Consider the following 15,708-nt stretch of genomic DNA (forward strand, 5'->3'; position numbering starts at 1 on the left):
GGAGGCGGTGGCGGCGGCGGCGGGCGGAGCGGGGCGGCGGAGGGCGGCCAGGCAGCGCGGGCAGCCCGGCGGGCCGGGGCTAGGAGGGAGGGGGGGGCGCGGTGCCAAGATGGCGGCGGGCGGCGCGGCGGGGCCCTGCGGGCTGCCCATGGAGCGGCTGCGGGCGCTGACGGAGCTGGGCGAGCTGCAGGCGGCCTACGGGAGGCTGTGCCGGGAGGAGGTGGGGACGGGGAGAGGGAGGGAAGGAGGGAAGGGGAGAGGGAGGGGAGGAGGAAAAAAGGGGAGAGGGAGGAGGGATGGAGAGGGAGGGGAGGGAGGGAATGAGGAAGGAAGACGGGAGGAGGAAAGATAAGGAAAGGAAGAGAAGGAGGGGAGAAAGGAAAGGAAGGAGAGAGGGAGGGAAGGTGAGAGGAAAAAGGGAGGGAAGGAGGAAGGAAGAGAAGGAAGGAGAGGGAGGACACAGGAAGGAGAGAGGGAGAGGAGGAGGAAAAAAGAGGGGGAGGGAAGGTGAGAGGGAGGAGGGAAGGAAGGAAGGAGAGGGGAGGAGGATAAAAGGGGAGGAAGGAGAGAAGGAGAGGAAGGGGTGAAAGGAAGGAGAGAGGGAGAGAAGGAGGGAGGGGAACGGAGTGAGGCAGGAAGAAGAGAGGAAAGGAAAGAGGAAGAAAAGGAGGGGGGAAAAGAAGGGGAAGGGAAGGAGAGAGGGAGGGAAGGAGGAAAAAGGGAAAGGGAGGGAAGGTGAGAGGATGGAGGGATAGGGAAGGAAGGAGGGAAGAAGGAAACAAGGGAAGGAAGGAGAAAGGAAGAGAAGGAAAGAGGGAAGGAGGAAGGGAGGGAAGGAAGGAGGAAAGGAGGAAGGGAGGGAACAAGGAAGTAGGAAGAGAAAAAGGGAGAGGAGGAGGGAGGGAAAAAAGGGAGAGAGGAAAGAAGAAGGGAAAGGAGGAAAGGAAAGAGGAAGAGAAGGAAGGAGGGAGAAAGGAGAGGAAGGGAAGGAGGAAAAGGAAAGGGAGATAAGATGAGAGGAAAGAGGGATAGGGAAGAAAGGAGGGAGGGAAGAAAGGAGGGAGAGGGGAGGAAGAAGGAAACAAGGGAGGGAGGGAAGGAGAGGAAGAGAAGGAAGGAGGGGAAGGGAAGAAAGAAAGGAGAGAGAGAGGTAAAAATAAGGGAGGGAAGGAAGGAGGGAGGAAAAGAGAGAGGGAGGGAACAAGGAAGTAGGAAGAGAAGAAGGGAGGGAAGGAGGAAGGGGAAAAAAAGAAGGAGCGAGGGTTGGTCAGTGCCGGTGCAGCCGCTGCCTCAGCCTGGCTGGGGGTGACGGTGGGGTGCTGGGGCTGCCGCTCAGCCCCAGGGGTCCCGTGCTAGGGCTGTGGGTTGGGGTCATCGGCCCGAGGGGGATTGGCAGGGGCAGGCTGCAGGTGAGCTCAGCTAAAAGACAGGCAATGAGGCGGTCAGGGTGGGGATTTTTACAAAAAAACAAACAAAAAGAAAAACACACAAAAACATCATATTATGGGGTTAAAATGAGAGCTCAGGGGTGGGTTCACCAACACCTGTGCTTGTGGAAGCGCTAAAACCTCGCCGGCGGTGAGGTAAATCCACACCTCTGGTGCTGAGCCCCTGCCCCTCGCCCCGCAGCAAGCCGTGCAGGAAGAGCTGGACGCCCTCATGGAGCAGCAGAGCGTGGTGGAGAACAAGATGGTGGCGCTTCAGCGCATGGGGTCAGTGCCGTGCTGCCTTCATCTGCCCCGCCGCGCGGGGAGGGAGGAAAGGGGGCGTTCATCCACCCCCACAGCCCCTTCCAGGGCTGTCTGACTTCCGTGCTCGGCTCCTGAGATAAAAGATTTGGGCTGGGTTTGGGGGAAGGAACCCAGCTGCTTACCAAACTGTGTTTTGTGCGCAGCCCCAACCTGCAGCTCATCGAGGGGGACGCCCAGCAGCTGGCGGGGATGATCGCCTTCACCTGCAGCCTGGCCGAGAACGTCAGCAGCAAGGTCCGGCAGCTCGACCTGGCCAAGGTAGCTGCACGGGGGGGTCTGGGGCTTGTCGTCCTCAGGCTGCCTGCTCACAGCGTGCCTGGAAGATAAACTGAGAAATGTGGGTGCTGGGAACGGCCTCGGTGCTGCTGAGTGGTGGCTTCTTGCTGGGCTCCTGGGCGTCGGAGAGTACGAGAGTAAATAACTTGTAGGATTTTCCACGTGGCAGCTGGTTATCCAGCCTGTTCTTGTGGTTTACGTCAAGTAAGCTGAGGTTGGTGTGTGTCAGCCCTCTGTCCCTCTGTTAGCGGTTGCCTTGCTGAGGATGGTCGTTGTCCCTCGATACTGGGCAGGAATCCGGGCTGTCCTGTTCTTTGCACAAGGATGGGCTGAGAGGCTTCAGGTCCCAGCTGCCCAAATCAAAACATATCAAGGGTGGCTGTCTGGTCTCTGCCATTTAGGCTGGAGCACGGTCTGTGAGTTCAATCTGAGTGCTGACGGACACGTGCTGTTTTTTCGGATTCATTGGACTTACACCTCTCATTTTTTACAACTTTAAACTTCGTTTACATTGGGGATTCTGCTTAGTTGTTTATTGTGCAGAGAAGCATCGCTTCGATCTGGTTCTTCCATCTTTTTCCCCTTGTGCTGCCCTCTCCGTCCTTTCTTCCCACTTCTCCTTCCCTGCTCAGCCTGCAGCAGGAAGCCCCACTGGTTTTCCCTTCCTTGCAGAACCGCCTCTACCAGGCCATCCAGAGAGCTGACGACATCCTGGACCTGAAGTTCTGCATGGACGGCGTGCAGACAGCCCTGCGGGGCGAAGATTACGAGCAAGCAGCAGCTCACATCCATCGCTACCTGTCCCTGGACAAATCCGTCATCGAGCTCAGTCGTCAGGGCAAGGAAGGTGAGGGCTGCTGGCGGGGAGGAGCCGACACTCACCGCTCCAGCCGGGTCTCTGGAGGCTGCGGGGTGTTCGGTGGTGGGTGCCTCAGCTCAGCAGGCAAAGCAGAACATCCAGAGGTCACAGACATAGAGGTGAAAGTGGAATTAGGCTTGAATTAATTGATTAATTGAAGGAGAATCCCTAGCGCAAGGTTTCAGTAGCGTTCCTGATGCCAGCTGGGTGAAAAAGAATGTACAGGACAAAAGAAGAGAGGGGGAAGGCCCTGGCAGGGAGGAACGTTGCAGCGCTGCGGCGTGATAGCAGACAAAACATTTGGGCACGAAGGAACAGGCTGGGCGATCCCTGCAGAACTGTCCCGGTTGGTTTGGTCACGTCCTCTGCCTGAGACCAACGTGCTGTTACCTCTGCCCTTCTTCGACCAGGGGGCATAATCGATGCCAACCTGAAGCTCCTGCAGGAGTCGGAGCAGCGCCTGAAGGCGATTGTCACAGAGAAGTTTGACACGGCTATGAAGCAGGGAGACCTGCCCCAGGTGGAACGCTTCTTCAAGATCTTTCCCCTGCTGGGCTTACACGAGGAGGGGCTGAGCAAGTTCTCCGAGTACCTCTGCAAGCAGGTAAGGGGTTCTGGGGCCGCGAAACACGCAGAGACCTGACCGTCTCCTGGAGAAAGCAAAATCCAGTCTGCTGGGTCTTGGCTGTGGCTTGTTCATCTTTGAAGCCAGCACTGGCCTTCAGCTCAGCTCTCTGACTGTCCCTGCTGTCACACAGGTGGCCAAGAAAGCAGAGGAGAACCTGCAGCTGGTGATGGGGACAGACATGAGCGACCGTCGAGCTGCTGTCATCTTTGCAGACACCCTGACGCTCCTCTTTGAAGGTAATCTTCTCCCTCTTTGCAGGTGGATTGGAAGTAGTCCGTGATGGGATCCGTCAATCTAAACGCTTTTAATTGTAGTTCCAGGGGAGCACAAAACACCCTCTGAGCCATGGGAGGGTCATGCTGGAGGGATGGGGACACAGACAGATGTTTTCCCAGCCAGAAGAGGGCATTAAAATAAGCAATCTGTCCTACCCACAGCGTGTGTAGGCACAAAGTGGATTTGCAAAGGATTTTTTTGGCTTCCTCCAGGAATCGCTCTTCTTGTTCTCTGCATCCTCAAGACACGTGGGTATTCCCTGCAGGGTTTTCAGGCGTGCAGCTCTCCAGACAAACAAATCAGATCCCTAAAAGTTGAACAGCTGTTGATGGCCCCAGGCCTGGCTCTTCGAGGAGGACCATGGCAGCTTGGAAGCGGGGAGGGAAGGGAGAAGGGGGAATATGAATGCTCTGAGGGAATGTCGCCAATGACAGTAATTGAGATCCTGTGGTGATTAATCCTCTCCTATTGTGCCCGCTGCAGTTCCAGGCTGTGGCACTGCCAAGTCACTGCCAGCCTGGCACCGTGCTGCTGTTGGAGGCCCTCAAAGCCAACGGGGCTTTCTTGGCAGAAATGCCAGAAGAGGGGGAGCGTCGTGAACTCTTGAGGCAGAGAGTTTGTGAGAAGACAGCAGTCTTGGAGAGAGGCTTCCTTGGAGATGAGCTTTTTCTCCGAGGAGGTCCTGCCCTCACTAGTGCATGACAGAGAGGAGCAGAGCTTTCCCCAGGCTGATTTTCCTAACACTGCTGTTCTGTGACTTGGTCGGTGCTGAAAGCTGGGGCTGGATGTGGATGGCGGTTGTGTGCCCTGCCAGGTTTATCCTGGGCAGCATCCTGCTGTGAAAGCTTTGTTCTTTCACGCCTTGCGTCTTGTCTTGCTGGGTGGGAGGGCAGCTGCCTACATCCCATGGCAGGAGCTCTTCGGAGGTGGCTTGCACCCCAGGAGGTGTGCACCACAGCCTTGCAGTAAGCAGGACAGAAGCCAGAAGGCATGGTATGCAGAGGGAAGGTGCTGTGGAAGAAGGGGTGGTGATGACAGGCTGCCAGTAAGCCTCTGGAGAGTGGCTGGACAGTGTGACCTGTTTATCCAGGCCCTGTCTGAGGACCTGCACAGCTCTGCTCTGGGTCCAGGCTGAACGAGAACTCCTGCCCAAGGCTGCCTCTCTCTCCTGAGAGAGCAGAGTCCACCCGGTCACTTTCTCTCCGCCTGCAGGGATCGCTCGCGTCGTGGAGACCCACCAGCCCATCGTGGAGACCTACTACGGGCCAGGAAGGCTGTACACCCTCATCAAGCACCTGCAAGGAGAGTGTGACCAGCAGGTGGAGAAGGTGGTGGAGAAGTTCGTCAAGGAGAGGGACTACCACAGGCAGGTAAGAGGGGGTGACCCTGCCCCACGCAGCCGGCTGAGCCCCTCTGCAGGGCCCTGACCGCCCTAGAGGTGAAGTTTGACCTCGTGTGTGGGGAGAAACGTTGCCTTACTCCATCCTTGCACTGATGGTTGAAGTGCTCCAGCCTGTAGCTGTCCTTTCTGTTGCAGAGGAGGATTCAGTGTGAGCGTGATAAGCAGACCCAGGGCACGGAGTTATGTCCGTGCAGGTCTGTAGGGTGCTCTCAGCATGCCCTCCCTGCTGCCTTGCTCCCGCTCGAGGCAGGCCTGCTGTAACATCTCACGATCACGTCCCTCGGAGCCTCCGTTGGCATTCCCATCCCACAGCCCTCCCTGTGGCAGGCTGAGCTCTGTCCCGGCGGAAGAGGTGCACCGATGCAGTGTCGTCCTCCGTGGGCCACCGCATGAGAAGGGGCTGTTAACTTCAGGTCACCAGCAAAAGCTGTGATGACTTCTGTTTTGCAATTGCAGTTCCAGCAAGTTCAGAACAGCATGATGAGAAGTTCTGCAGAGAAGATTGAACCAAGGTAAAACAAAACCTCTTTTTGCTCTCTCGTTTTCACTCTCATTTAGAGAACTCTTCCCATCTTCCAGAGGCTTTGTGGCTACTAAAGCTTAGCGTCTGTGTTAGGTACCCTTCACTGCACTTTTATAAAGACAGCTTCCATGGTGGTGCTTTATTTTGCTGACTCATTATTTGAGGTCTTGGCCTTGAACGTTGCTGGAGGGCTGGGAATATCACTGCACACAAAGCACCGAGGCTTTATTTGGCTCTTCCACCACTTGTTGATGGGCAGAGTGCAGTCCTTGGAGCCCGTGAACTGGAGCAGCTCTCTGGGCAGATAATTCCTGGCATAATTAGGAATAAATCTTCGGGTCCTTTCAGTCTGTGCTGCTGCAGTGATGCCGTAACACTAGCGTCTTGGTAATGAACTCGAGTACCCTCAGTCTGCTTTCTTTTCTTTTTGTCTTGAGTGTTTGTATAACCCTTAAGTAAAGCCATCTGAAAGCGCCCTCAGCCCATCTGGCGTTGCGTGGCTTCTAAACACGCCTTGAAAGACAACTTGTGTTCCTCAAACAAGATGCCTGTGGACCTACACGACCAGTTAGTCACTGGTAACAGGGTGATCCACCTACTCTTGGCTCTGAGTAAATGCGGACACGACCCAGGCTTTCTGAGCTTTTGCTTTTTCATCCGAAGAACAAAGATAACGGCTCCTCGTCCCGCTTGTTTATTGGGAGGCTTTGAGCAGTGTATGCAAAGTGCTTTGAGCTCGCTGATGAAAAAGCTGATCTGACGATTTTCCTTTCATAGCCCCCTCTGATCTGAGCGCTGTGTTCTGTGTTGTCACGTGCCTCCTTGGCTTCACAGCTCCCAGGCTGCTGAGCTTAAACTGATCCTGCATCATTTCCAGAAAAAAACACACAAATCTGGGCCCAGGAGCACATGCATGGAGGTGGCAGGGACCGGGCGTTTCTGGCACTGGCCACGCAGGTGCCACAGACTCAGAGCAAAACCAAGGCAGGGAGGAGGCTGCTGAAAGTCTCTGGTCTGACCCGCGCAGGGCTGATTTTGAAGTTCAATCAGATTGCTCAGAGTCTTGTAGTCCTTACTACAGTGATTTTAATGTGGCTGCTCTCGCATCCACGAGGGAAATGAAGAAGCTTCTCTAATGATTTCCTCAGGACGCTTTGATTGTCACATACTTTAGATGTATTTGTGATGTTTAGCACAGATGGCAAGTCCCTTAGATGGCAGCTGTCCTGTCGATCATGAAAATAAAATGGGGAAATAATCCCCAGGTGGGCTGGCATCTCTTACTCAGGAAGATCTTCCTGGAATATGTTTGTAGGAGTTTTTTTGTGGCTTCCCCCACGACCGAGGTCCGAGCTGTGCTCCATGCTGGCAGAGTGCGGTCTGCCTTAAAGCAGTCGGCAGATGCGAGTCTCGTGGCTGGGCACAGAGCAGGGAATCGCTGCTGCTGCTCCAGAAACCTGCTGTAAAGCAGCTGCTGCTGGCCCGGTTTGCCACCAGGCGCCTGACAGATGAGCTGCTGAGCCAATCCATCCTGGCGGCGCTCGGCTGCTTCCCAGCACAACTCGTCCCCGTTTAATTCAGCGTACGGCGGCGAGCTGTCAAGGCTAGAAGCAACTCTCCATGTAAACGAGCTCCCCAAATATCCTTCAAAGCAGGACTGGCATTACTTGCACGTAGCAGTTATTCTGCTGAGCTTTGCAACCTGACAGCGCAGATGGAAACGGGTGGTAGTGATCTCAGAGTAAAACAGAGAACACTACTTCACGGGGTAAATGGGCATCCCTGCTCTCGATGTCTTGCTGCCTTGACTCTCACTGTGTCCCCTTGCAGGGAACTCGACCCGATTTTGACAGAGGTCACCCTGATGAACGCCCGCAGCGAGCTCTACTTGAGATTCATCAAGAGACGAATAACGGCGGACTTCGAGGTGGGAGACTCCATGGCCCCCGAGGAGGTGAAGCAAGGTAACGCCTACAGCACTGACGCACGGGGGCTCTGCTCCTCGTGGAGCTGTACCGGGCTGGGGTCAGGGCAGCGTGGCACAGCTGCAGGGGCACCCAGGGAGCGCTCCGTGGAAGAGGACTGCCTAGCCTGGCCTCCCCAAGTCTGTTTTCAGCGGTGAGCTTCCTGACAAAGCTCTACCGTAACAGCCCTCTGCACAGGGGCTTTTCAAACTCCGGTACGTCTTAGTGAGGGAAGTTGTTTAAGTCACACAGGTCACTACAGCTCTGCCAGGAAAAAAAAAAAAAAAAAATCTGTGGCTGCTGCATCAGGTGGCAGCACCAGGCACTGTATGACCACGGAGGAGGGCAAATCAAAGGGTATCTCTAAGGGAAGATCTCAACCAGCAGTTGGTACCACTGGGGCAGGAAGTGTTTCCTGGTCGATGTTCTAGTCCAACTCCATCGAGTTATTCCCTGTTACAGGGAACCAGCCTTAGGAATGACTGCAGAGCGTAATAAACAAAGTGCCCAAAGAAAGGGAGGGCCCTTTGGTCACTGTAGGCACAAATCCTAAAGGCAGAGGCTGCAGGGAAAACAGGCTCGGGGTTTTGGTACTCCGTGGAGCTCTGAAGTCAGGTGCATCACCTGCAAAAGTCAGCTCAGCTCTTTCAGCTCCACACTTGAGGCCTGTGGTTTATTCCAGGTTGAGCTTTGCAGGTGCGTGTCCATCAGGTGCCCCTTGGACAGGCAGCAAGGGATTAGGTGGAGCTTCTTTCTGGCCCTTGGTCCAGCTGATGGCTCTCCTCGGTGTTCTGCAGAGCATCAGAAGCAGCTGGACAAGCTGCTCAACAACTGCCTGCTGAGCTGCACCATGCAGGAGCTCATCGGCTACTACATCACCATGGAGCAGTACTTCATGAGGGAGACCGTCAACAAGGTAGGGCTCAGAGGGCGTTTGCAGTAGCCTGTGCTCTGTGCCGGCAGCCCACACCTCCACAGGAGTCCCCAGGGAGGGCGATGGATACACAGCAGAGCTGCAGTTGTTGTTGGGAAGGTCTGTCAGGGCCCCTAGCCTTGGAAAGCAAGCAGTCTTTCCTGAGATTTGACTCCAGACATACCTCTGAGTATGGCAAGCTGTGTGCTGGGGCAGGGCTGGCAGCCAGACCCACCTGGTGCTCTCTCCTTGCCCAAATGTAGCTGCTGGCTCTGGTCATACCCCTCCGTCGGCTTCACGCTGCTCTCCTTGCACTGCTGCTGGAGCTCAGAGCCCGAGCGGTATCGGGAGGGTGTGAGGCACCTGCTCCAAACACAGCTTGTTTGGATCAATGATCACAGATGTTCTGGAGATCAGATCTTCCAGGTCTGGGGGCTGCTGAGCAGCAGGATGAGCGATAGCAGGTGGCACTCCACAGCTTGGTCTCGCAGTGCTGCTCTGAGAGGGCTCCTCTCTTCCCTCGCTGAGCTCAGGGCGCTGAGGCTGCTCTCTTTGCAGGCTGTGGCCATGGACAGCTACGAGAAGGGCCAGCTCACCTCCAGCATGGTGGACGACGTGTTTTACATAGTGAAGAAGTGCATCGGGAGGGCTCTGTCCAGCTCCAGCATAGACTGCCTCTGTGCCATGATCAACCACTCCACCACCGAGCTGGAGTCCGACTTCAGGTAAGCGAAAGACACCAGGTTCGTCATAACCTCCCCTCTCCTCGTGTTCTGCAAACTGCTGTCGGATGGTGTTCCCTGCGCTCTCTGCCTTTGGACCTCTGCTTTGTCATCTCTGTGGAAGATGCTGGTAGGAAGCAGTGCGTGCTTTTCTCCCAGCAGCAGTGCTCACCTGTAGGACAGAGCCACAGAAGAGAAAAAGAAACTCAATGGCACCACAGTCACTCCCCGTCGTTCTCTGGGTTGCCCGTGGGCCTGCTTGGTAGCCACTTGAACGTTTGCCTTTGGGGTGAGCCTGCAGAAACTGGCCTGCTGCTGTTTCTCATCCCAGTGTGGGAGCAGAGAACTGACTGAAGACAACAGACAGCCGCTGGCAGGATTTTGAGGAAATAATTTTTTTTTATTTTTTGACTTCAGCCTTGAGTCCTTCAGATGATGGTGGCAGGAGATACCTGCCATCCTTTGTGCCTCTGCAATTCCCCTTCCCTTTTCCAGGCCACAGCTCTGTTGCTTCTTGCAGTGCTTGCTCTAAGCCCCGTGTGTTCTGCTTGCCCCGCAGGGAGGTTCTGTACAACAAGCTGAAGCAGGGCTTTCCGGCCACGACCTTCCAGGACTTCCAGAGAGGGGTGACCAGCGCCGTGAACATCATGCACAGCAGCCTGCAGCAGGGCAAGTTCGATACCAAAGGCATCGAGAGCACCGACGAGGCCAAGCAGTCCTTTCTGGTGGGTTTGGAAGCTCTCCTGGTAAAAGATGAGTTGGGGTAAGGAGAAGGGCAATGGGAAAACTCATGGGAATGGGATTCTCTGTCACAGTCAAAGAACCTGAAAACCTGTTTCAGGCATGATGGGTGGCCCGACTTTGGATGTCCAGTAGATGCTTCTGCCTCATTTCACGTCTGTGGGGCTTTCACGCGAGGCTTGCCCTGCTGCAGTGATGTTCCCCTCCAGGCTGGGGAGGTGTCTGGGCTCGAGGTGGCCCCTTGGGGTGGCCATCAGCCCCGTTCTTCGCAGGCTCTGCACAGAGGTGGTGGGAGAGGCTCCCACCTGCACCTTCCCCTGGACGAGAGAGGTTCCTGGCCCACGCTCAGCGCTCCTTCATCCTCGCTTATCATAGAATCATAGAATGGCCTGGGTTGAAAAGGAGCTTAAAGATCATCTAGTTTCAACCCCCCTGCTCTGGGCAGGGTTGCCAGCCACTGGAGCAGGCTGCCCAAAGACAGGAGAGTTTCCATTAGAGCAGGGTTGTCTGCTCCCCTTGGCACGCAGGATCCTCCTCTTGCCTTCTCCGAACATCAGCACCACAACTCTGTGCGCTCGAGCTGGCCAGAGCACGGCAAGCGAGTGTTACAGACCCCAGGAGAGCACTTGGAGGGCTGTTGCTCCTGTGCTGTGCGGCACAGCGTGTCCTCGCCTCTGGTGGGAGCTGCACAGGCCTTGCACTGGGGAAAAGACCCCGCTGGGAGGGCATCTCTGCCTGGGTCTGCTCCCTGCTTTCAGGCAGCCCTGGGGGCAGAGACCCTGGGAGTGCTGGAGAGGAGCTGGCTCAGACATGAGCTGCTGTGAGCATGCTGTACAGGTTCCCTGGGATTCCCACTGTATGAGGAGAGAAGGGAGCAGGAGGGACTGCTTTCGTTTCATTAAACTCGGTTACAGGTTTCTTGATGCAAAGCACTTAAAAGTGTCAGTTCTCCCTCTGGAATTCCTCCTTCACCTGTCAGCTGGCCTCGTTCCCCCGTCTGCACAAACCCCAGCGTTATTCTGACAGTCAGTTTGGCTCCAGCAGGTAGAGAACAGTCTGTTCAGGGAAGAGCAGATATTCATCTGGCAGGAGGGGTGCTGATTCCTCCTGCCTACACACAAATGCCTTCCCTGCTTCTCTGGATGTGCTGCGTCTCGACCATCACCTCCAGCTGCTCCTGGACTGTTGTTCTTCGTGACGCTGTCACAGAAAGAAGCAGAGATGTTGGGGGTACACCCCCTCTTCCACCAGCTGGGGCTTTGCTGCAGCATTGTGGACAGATTGATGAGGAAGAGCAGTGGACTGAACCACCTCAGCCTGTACCAGCTGCAGGCTCAGCACACGGGCTCAGCGTGGTTCAGCGTCATGCAGCGATCTCATCACGCCGTAGCACCTCTGCCCCCTCAAATATTTCCATTTCAGTCTGGAGTGTGAGCAGGGCACGGAGCCAGTGATGGGAAATTCCAGTGATTTTTACTTGCCTTTTTTTTTTTTTCTCCCCTCCTCAGGTGACCTTAAACAACGTGGAGGTCTGCAGCGAAAACATCATGACCCTGAAGAAAACATTGGAGGTGCGGTCTCAATTGTTTGCTGTTTTTGCTCTAATCAAACTCATATTATCCTCCTGCGGGGTGGGGTAAAATAAGCTATCTGGACTTTGCTTTGCTCAAACTCCTGATATCTTCGCCCTCCAGCCGTAGGAAAGCAATTTTGAGCTGGCAGAGCAATCTCGGGATGACACCTCAGTGGTGTAGCTCAGCCTGGCTGGAAATACCAGTTCCTCCATGTGGACCAAGCTGGGAATCGGTGCAATAAAACCATTTCATTGTGGTTCTCTGGTGCTGCCTGGGGCTTCCTTTCTTGCTGCTCCATCCCCAGCAGCTCCTGCCTTTGTGTGGGCTTGGTGGCTGTCCTCACCTGCAAGCCTGCTGCCAGGGCTGGGCGGTGCGAAGGGGCAGAGGCAGCCCAGGGAATTAGTTAGCAACGTGCTCGGGGGTCTCTTCCCGCAGAGCGACTGCGCCAAGCTGCTCAGCCAAGGCTTCGGGGGTGAACAGGCGCAGGCCAAGATTGAGAGCTGCCTCTCCGACATGGCTGCCGTCTCCAACAAGTTCCGGGACCTGCTGCAGGTGAGTGCAGGGCGCTCCTGCCGGCCTCCAGCACCCGCTGCCGGCCTCTTCGGGGAGAGGGGAGGCAGCCCACGCCTGGTGGCACGTGTCATGGCCACGTCTGGCTCCCGGAGTGCTGGCTGAGGGGTGCAGATGGAACCAAGCAATCGATTTTGAGGCACACAAACGGATCCAGCCCATGTGCACAGCTGCGCCAGCTGGCAGCCCGGTGAAAAATGCTGGAAGCAGCTGCAGCGGCAGAAGGAACGTCGTTCCCTTTGTCTTCGCTCAGCACAGAGCAGTGGTTGGTTGGTTCAGCGTGTTCAGGAGGAGAAACACTGGTGGCTCCTCCATTCTCCCTTCTAGCCCAGCATGTTGTCAGCCTGTCCTGAGCCCCACGGGGCAGAGGGGAAGAAGGGCTGTTGGTAGAGAAGATCACAAGATTACAAGTGAACACTCATGAGGCCTGTGGTCAGTACTGGAATCAGACAGCTCACAGATAAGGAGTAAAACTCTCCAGTCTGGTGTTAGTGCAGTATTAAAAATGGATGCAAAGCACTCAGGAGGCTGAGCAGCAAGCTGCTGCACTGCCTGAGTCACGCGCACATGAAATTTGCCTTGGAAAAGGGCAATTGCCAGCAGGGCCTGCTCAGAAATGCCAATCTGAGTTAAAAACTTTCATCAAATGCCAGGCAGTGTCGGTAACCTGAATAGCTTCGTGCTGGGTGAGCTTTCTTGACATCTTGCTGAGCTAAATGGGGTGGTTGGCAGGAGAGGGCTTTCAGAGAGCTCTCGAGTACTGGAGCAGAGTGAACAGCCTTCGCTGACAGCCTGCTGCTCGGGGGAGAGGGCGCGTGCTGGGGCTGTGATTAATTCAGAGCACTGACTCTGCTTGCAGCTTTTATCCTCCTTTTAGCTTCTCCCGCTGTGCTGGGGGCGGGAGGCAGCAGCTGAGGCCGACCGCGGCATCCTCCTGGGCTGGGTGGGAGGCTGGTGTCTGCGCCCTCCCCGCCCTGCTGCAGGTCAGCCCTGTGCAGCCTGGGGGCCAATGTCCTTCCTCTTCTTGTCACCGTGGTGTCCGCAGAGCCACGTGGTGCTGGAAGAGCGTGGGATCTGGCTCCGGCTCCAGGACTTTGGGTTCATTTTCCTGTGGAAGGCTGTGGGTTGATTTCCCCAGCTCGTGATAAGGATGAGGGGGCAGCAGAGGCACCCTGGCTGCAGAGATTGGGTGTTGTTGGGCATTGCCTATGCTCAGTTCTCTCCTGTCCTCTTCTCATCCCCCTCAGGAAGGCGTCAACGACCTGAACAACACGGCCATCAAGCCCCAGGTGAAGCCCTGGATCAACCTCTTCCTCTCCATCTCCCACAGCATCGAGGAGGTAAGGCTCAGCCCCTCCGCTTCCAGCTCCCTTCTGCGCTCTCCATCCTCCGCACGGCAGCGCAGAGCGACTGCTGACTCATCCCCTCAGCCCTCTGCCGTTCCTCAGCACGGAGAAACGGTGAAATACCCGGAACGTGCTCAGCATCCCAGCCTGGAAAAGGGCAGCTGGCTTGACAGGAGCTCAAGAAAAAGTCCTCCGTTCACAGCAGGTCACGTAACAGCCCTTCTTGTATCTCACTGTCAGGAGGAGTTCAGCGAGTATGAAGCTAATGATCCCTGGGTCCAGCAGTTCATCGTCCACCTGGAGCAGCAGATGACAGAGTTTAAGGTGAGAGAAAGGGAGGGGATGCAGCAGCCTGCCAGGCTTCCACGAGGCGTCTTCCAGCTCTTCCCCTGCTCAGGGCAGGTGGGCTGCACTTGCTTGCAGGGTTCCTGAGCCCCCATCTCCTGCGGTGTTGTTCAACCCACCCCCTCGTACCTGGATTGCTTTTGCCAATGCTGTCCGCTTGCTGAGTGTGGAAACGATGGTCTTGGTGTGAAAGCTCTCCTAGAACTGTTTTTTTTTTGGGCCTGAAAAAGCGACACGGCTTTCCGTTTCTAGGCTGGACTGTCCCCTGTGATTTACGATAACCTTACCGGCCTCACGACCAGCCTCATAGCCACGGAGCTGGAGAAAGTGCTCCTCAAATCCAGCTTCAACAGGGTAAGCAAAACGCTGCCCTCTGCCCTGCGACGGGGACACGGCTCCACCACCCAACCCCTGCTACCCCCAAGGGATGAGGCGAGGGCAGAGACAAAGGGGACCCTGGAGGAAGCTCTGCCACCGTGGGTGGCCAGCTCAGGGAGACCACAAAGGAAGAAAGTGCATTTCGTGATGGGGCCGGGAGGAGCTTGCAGCAATAGGAAGGCTGAGGTGGGGCCAAACAAGCTGCTGTCCCCAAGAAGTGCTCTAAGAGGAACCCTCCAGCTCGGAGACCTCCCCCTGGGGAACATCTCTGAACTCTCTGAGCTGGGCTAACAGAGCTGCTCCTCTCCCCGCAGCTGGGCGGCCTGCAGTTCGACAAGGAGCTGCGGTCTCTCATAGCCTATCTCACCACCGTCACCACCTGGACCATCCGCGACAAGTTCGCCCGGCTCTCCCAGATAGCCACCATCCTCAACCTGGAACGGGTGAGCTGCACTCTGCCTGCTTTTTGGGGGGGGGTTGCTGGACTCCGTGTGGTGGCCTGGGCTCAGCCAGGTGTTATCACACGTGTGGGGAGGAGAGAAACTGGGAAATTGGCCCTGTGATCGATGGGTGTTCGCCTGCAGGAGGTAAGGGCAGGAAATCCTGCCCCTCCCGCTGTGGCCTCAGCTGGAGTTGGAACTGGGCTGGTGCTGGGCCGTTTCCTGCAGCTCTCTCCCCTCTCTTTCCCCACAGGTGACGGAGATCCTGGATTACTGGGGCCCCAACTCGGGCCCGCTCACCTGGCGCCTGACCCCTGCGGAGGTGCGGCGGGTGCTGGGGCTCCGGAAGGACTTCCGTGACGAGGACATCAAGCGCCTGCGCCTGTAGCTCCGCGTGGCCTCAGCACCACAGCCGTGGAGCCAGCCCGCGTCCTCCCCCGTTGTGTGGTTTTGGGGTGATGGCTGCTCTTCTGCTCACCTTCCTCAGAGGAGGAGGCTCTTCAGGGCATGGGACGAAGAGCCCCCGTCCTTCTGCAGGGCCAGAAATAGGGCAGCAGAGGAATCTCTCATGTTGAGAGCACGTAACACTAAATGCGCAAGTTCTAAGGGACAGGCTGATGCTAGCACACGGCTCTTCGTTCCCGGGGGGAGGCCGCAGAAGGCTCAAGAAACCTGGGGGCTGTCAGAGCACCGTTGAGCTGTGCCCCTGCCGCTCGTGTTGTCCTGCTCCCTGCAGCGCGTTCCTTGGGTTGTGGGTCCCCTCTCCCCGGGGCAGAGGCAGCCTGCTGGGGGAAAGGACGCGTTCCTGCGGGGAGGGCGCTTGGAAAACCCCGAGCAAGCCGCTGTAGGAAGCAGGGCTGTGTAAATAAACCGCGCCTGGCTGAGCAGCGACCTTGGGCTGTGCGTGGGTGTGCGTGCCTGGAGGGGGCTGGAGCCCTGGGCTGAGCCGGTCGCCGTTCCGGCTCCCCTGCCCTGCGTCTTTGCTAGCTCAGGGAGGCTG

General features: G+C 56.6%; 1 protein-coding gene across 1 annotated transcript; it reads left to right on the forward strand.

The window, feature by feature from the left end:
• The first annotated feature begins 76 nt into the window (after positions 1–76).
• Positions 77–15,603, forward strand: COG4 (component of oligomeric golgi complex 4). Its single transcript, XM_035543375.2, has 19 exons — positions 77–220; positions 1,630–1,712; positions 1,895–2,009; positions 2,700–2,874; positions 3,297–3,490; positions 3,645–3,750; positions 5,003–5,160; positions 5,649–5,704; positions 7,546–7,679; positions 8,477–8,595; positions 9,151–9,317; positions 9,874–10,039; positions 11,564–11,626; positions 12,065–12,181; positions 13,447–13,539; positions 13,786–13,869; positions 14,143–14,244; positions 14,583–14,711; positions 14,962–15,603. Exons 1-19 carry the CDS (start codon positions 110–112, stop codon positions 15,094–15,096), a joined length of 2,307 nt encoding a protein of 768 aa, XP_035399268.1. The 5' UTR covers positions 77–109; the 3' UTR covers positions 15,097–15,603.
• The last annotated feature ends 105 nt before the right edge of the window (positions 15,604–15,708 follow it).

The sequence above is a fragment of the Cygnus atratus genome, chromosome 12, assembly GCF_013377495.2.
Source record: "Cygnus atratus isolate AKBS03 ecotype Queensland, Australia chromosome 12, CAtr_DNAZoo_HiC_assembly, whole genome shotgun sequence".
NCBI lineage: Eukaryota > Metazoa > Chordata > Aves > Anseriformes > Anatidae > Cygnus > Cygnus atratus.

Excerpts from the sequence above, each read along its gene's own strand:
- COG4 (XM_035543375.2), top strand. The coding sequence starts at position 110 with ATGGCGGCGGGCGGCGCGGCGGGGCCCTGCGGGCTGCCCATGGAGCGG. Across the intron at positions 221-1,629 it reads GGAGGCTGTGCCGGGAGGAG|CAAGCCGTGCAGGAAGAGCT; the intron begins GTGGGGACGGGG and ends CTCGCCCCGCAG. Across the intron at positions 5,161-5,648 it reads AGAGGGACTACCACAGGCAG|TTCCAGCAAGTTCAGAACAG; the intron begins GTAAGAGGGGGT and ends TTGCAATTGCAG.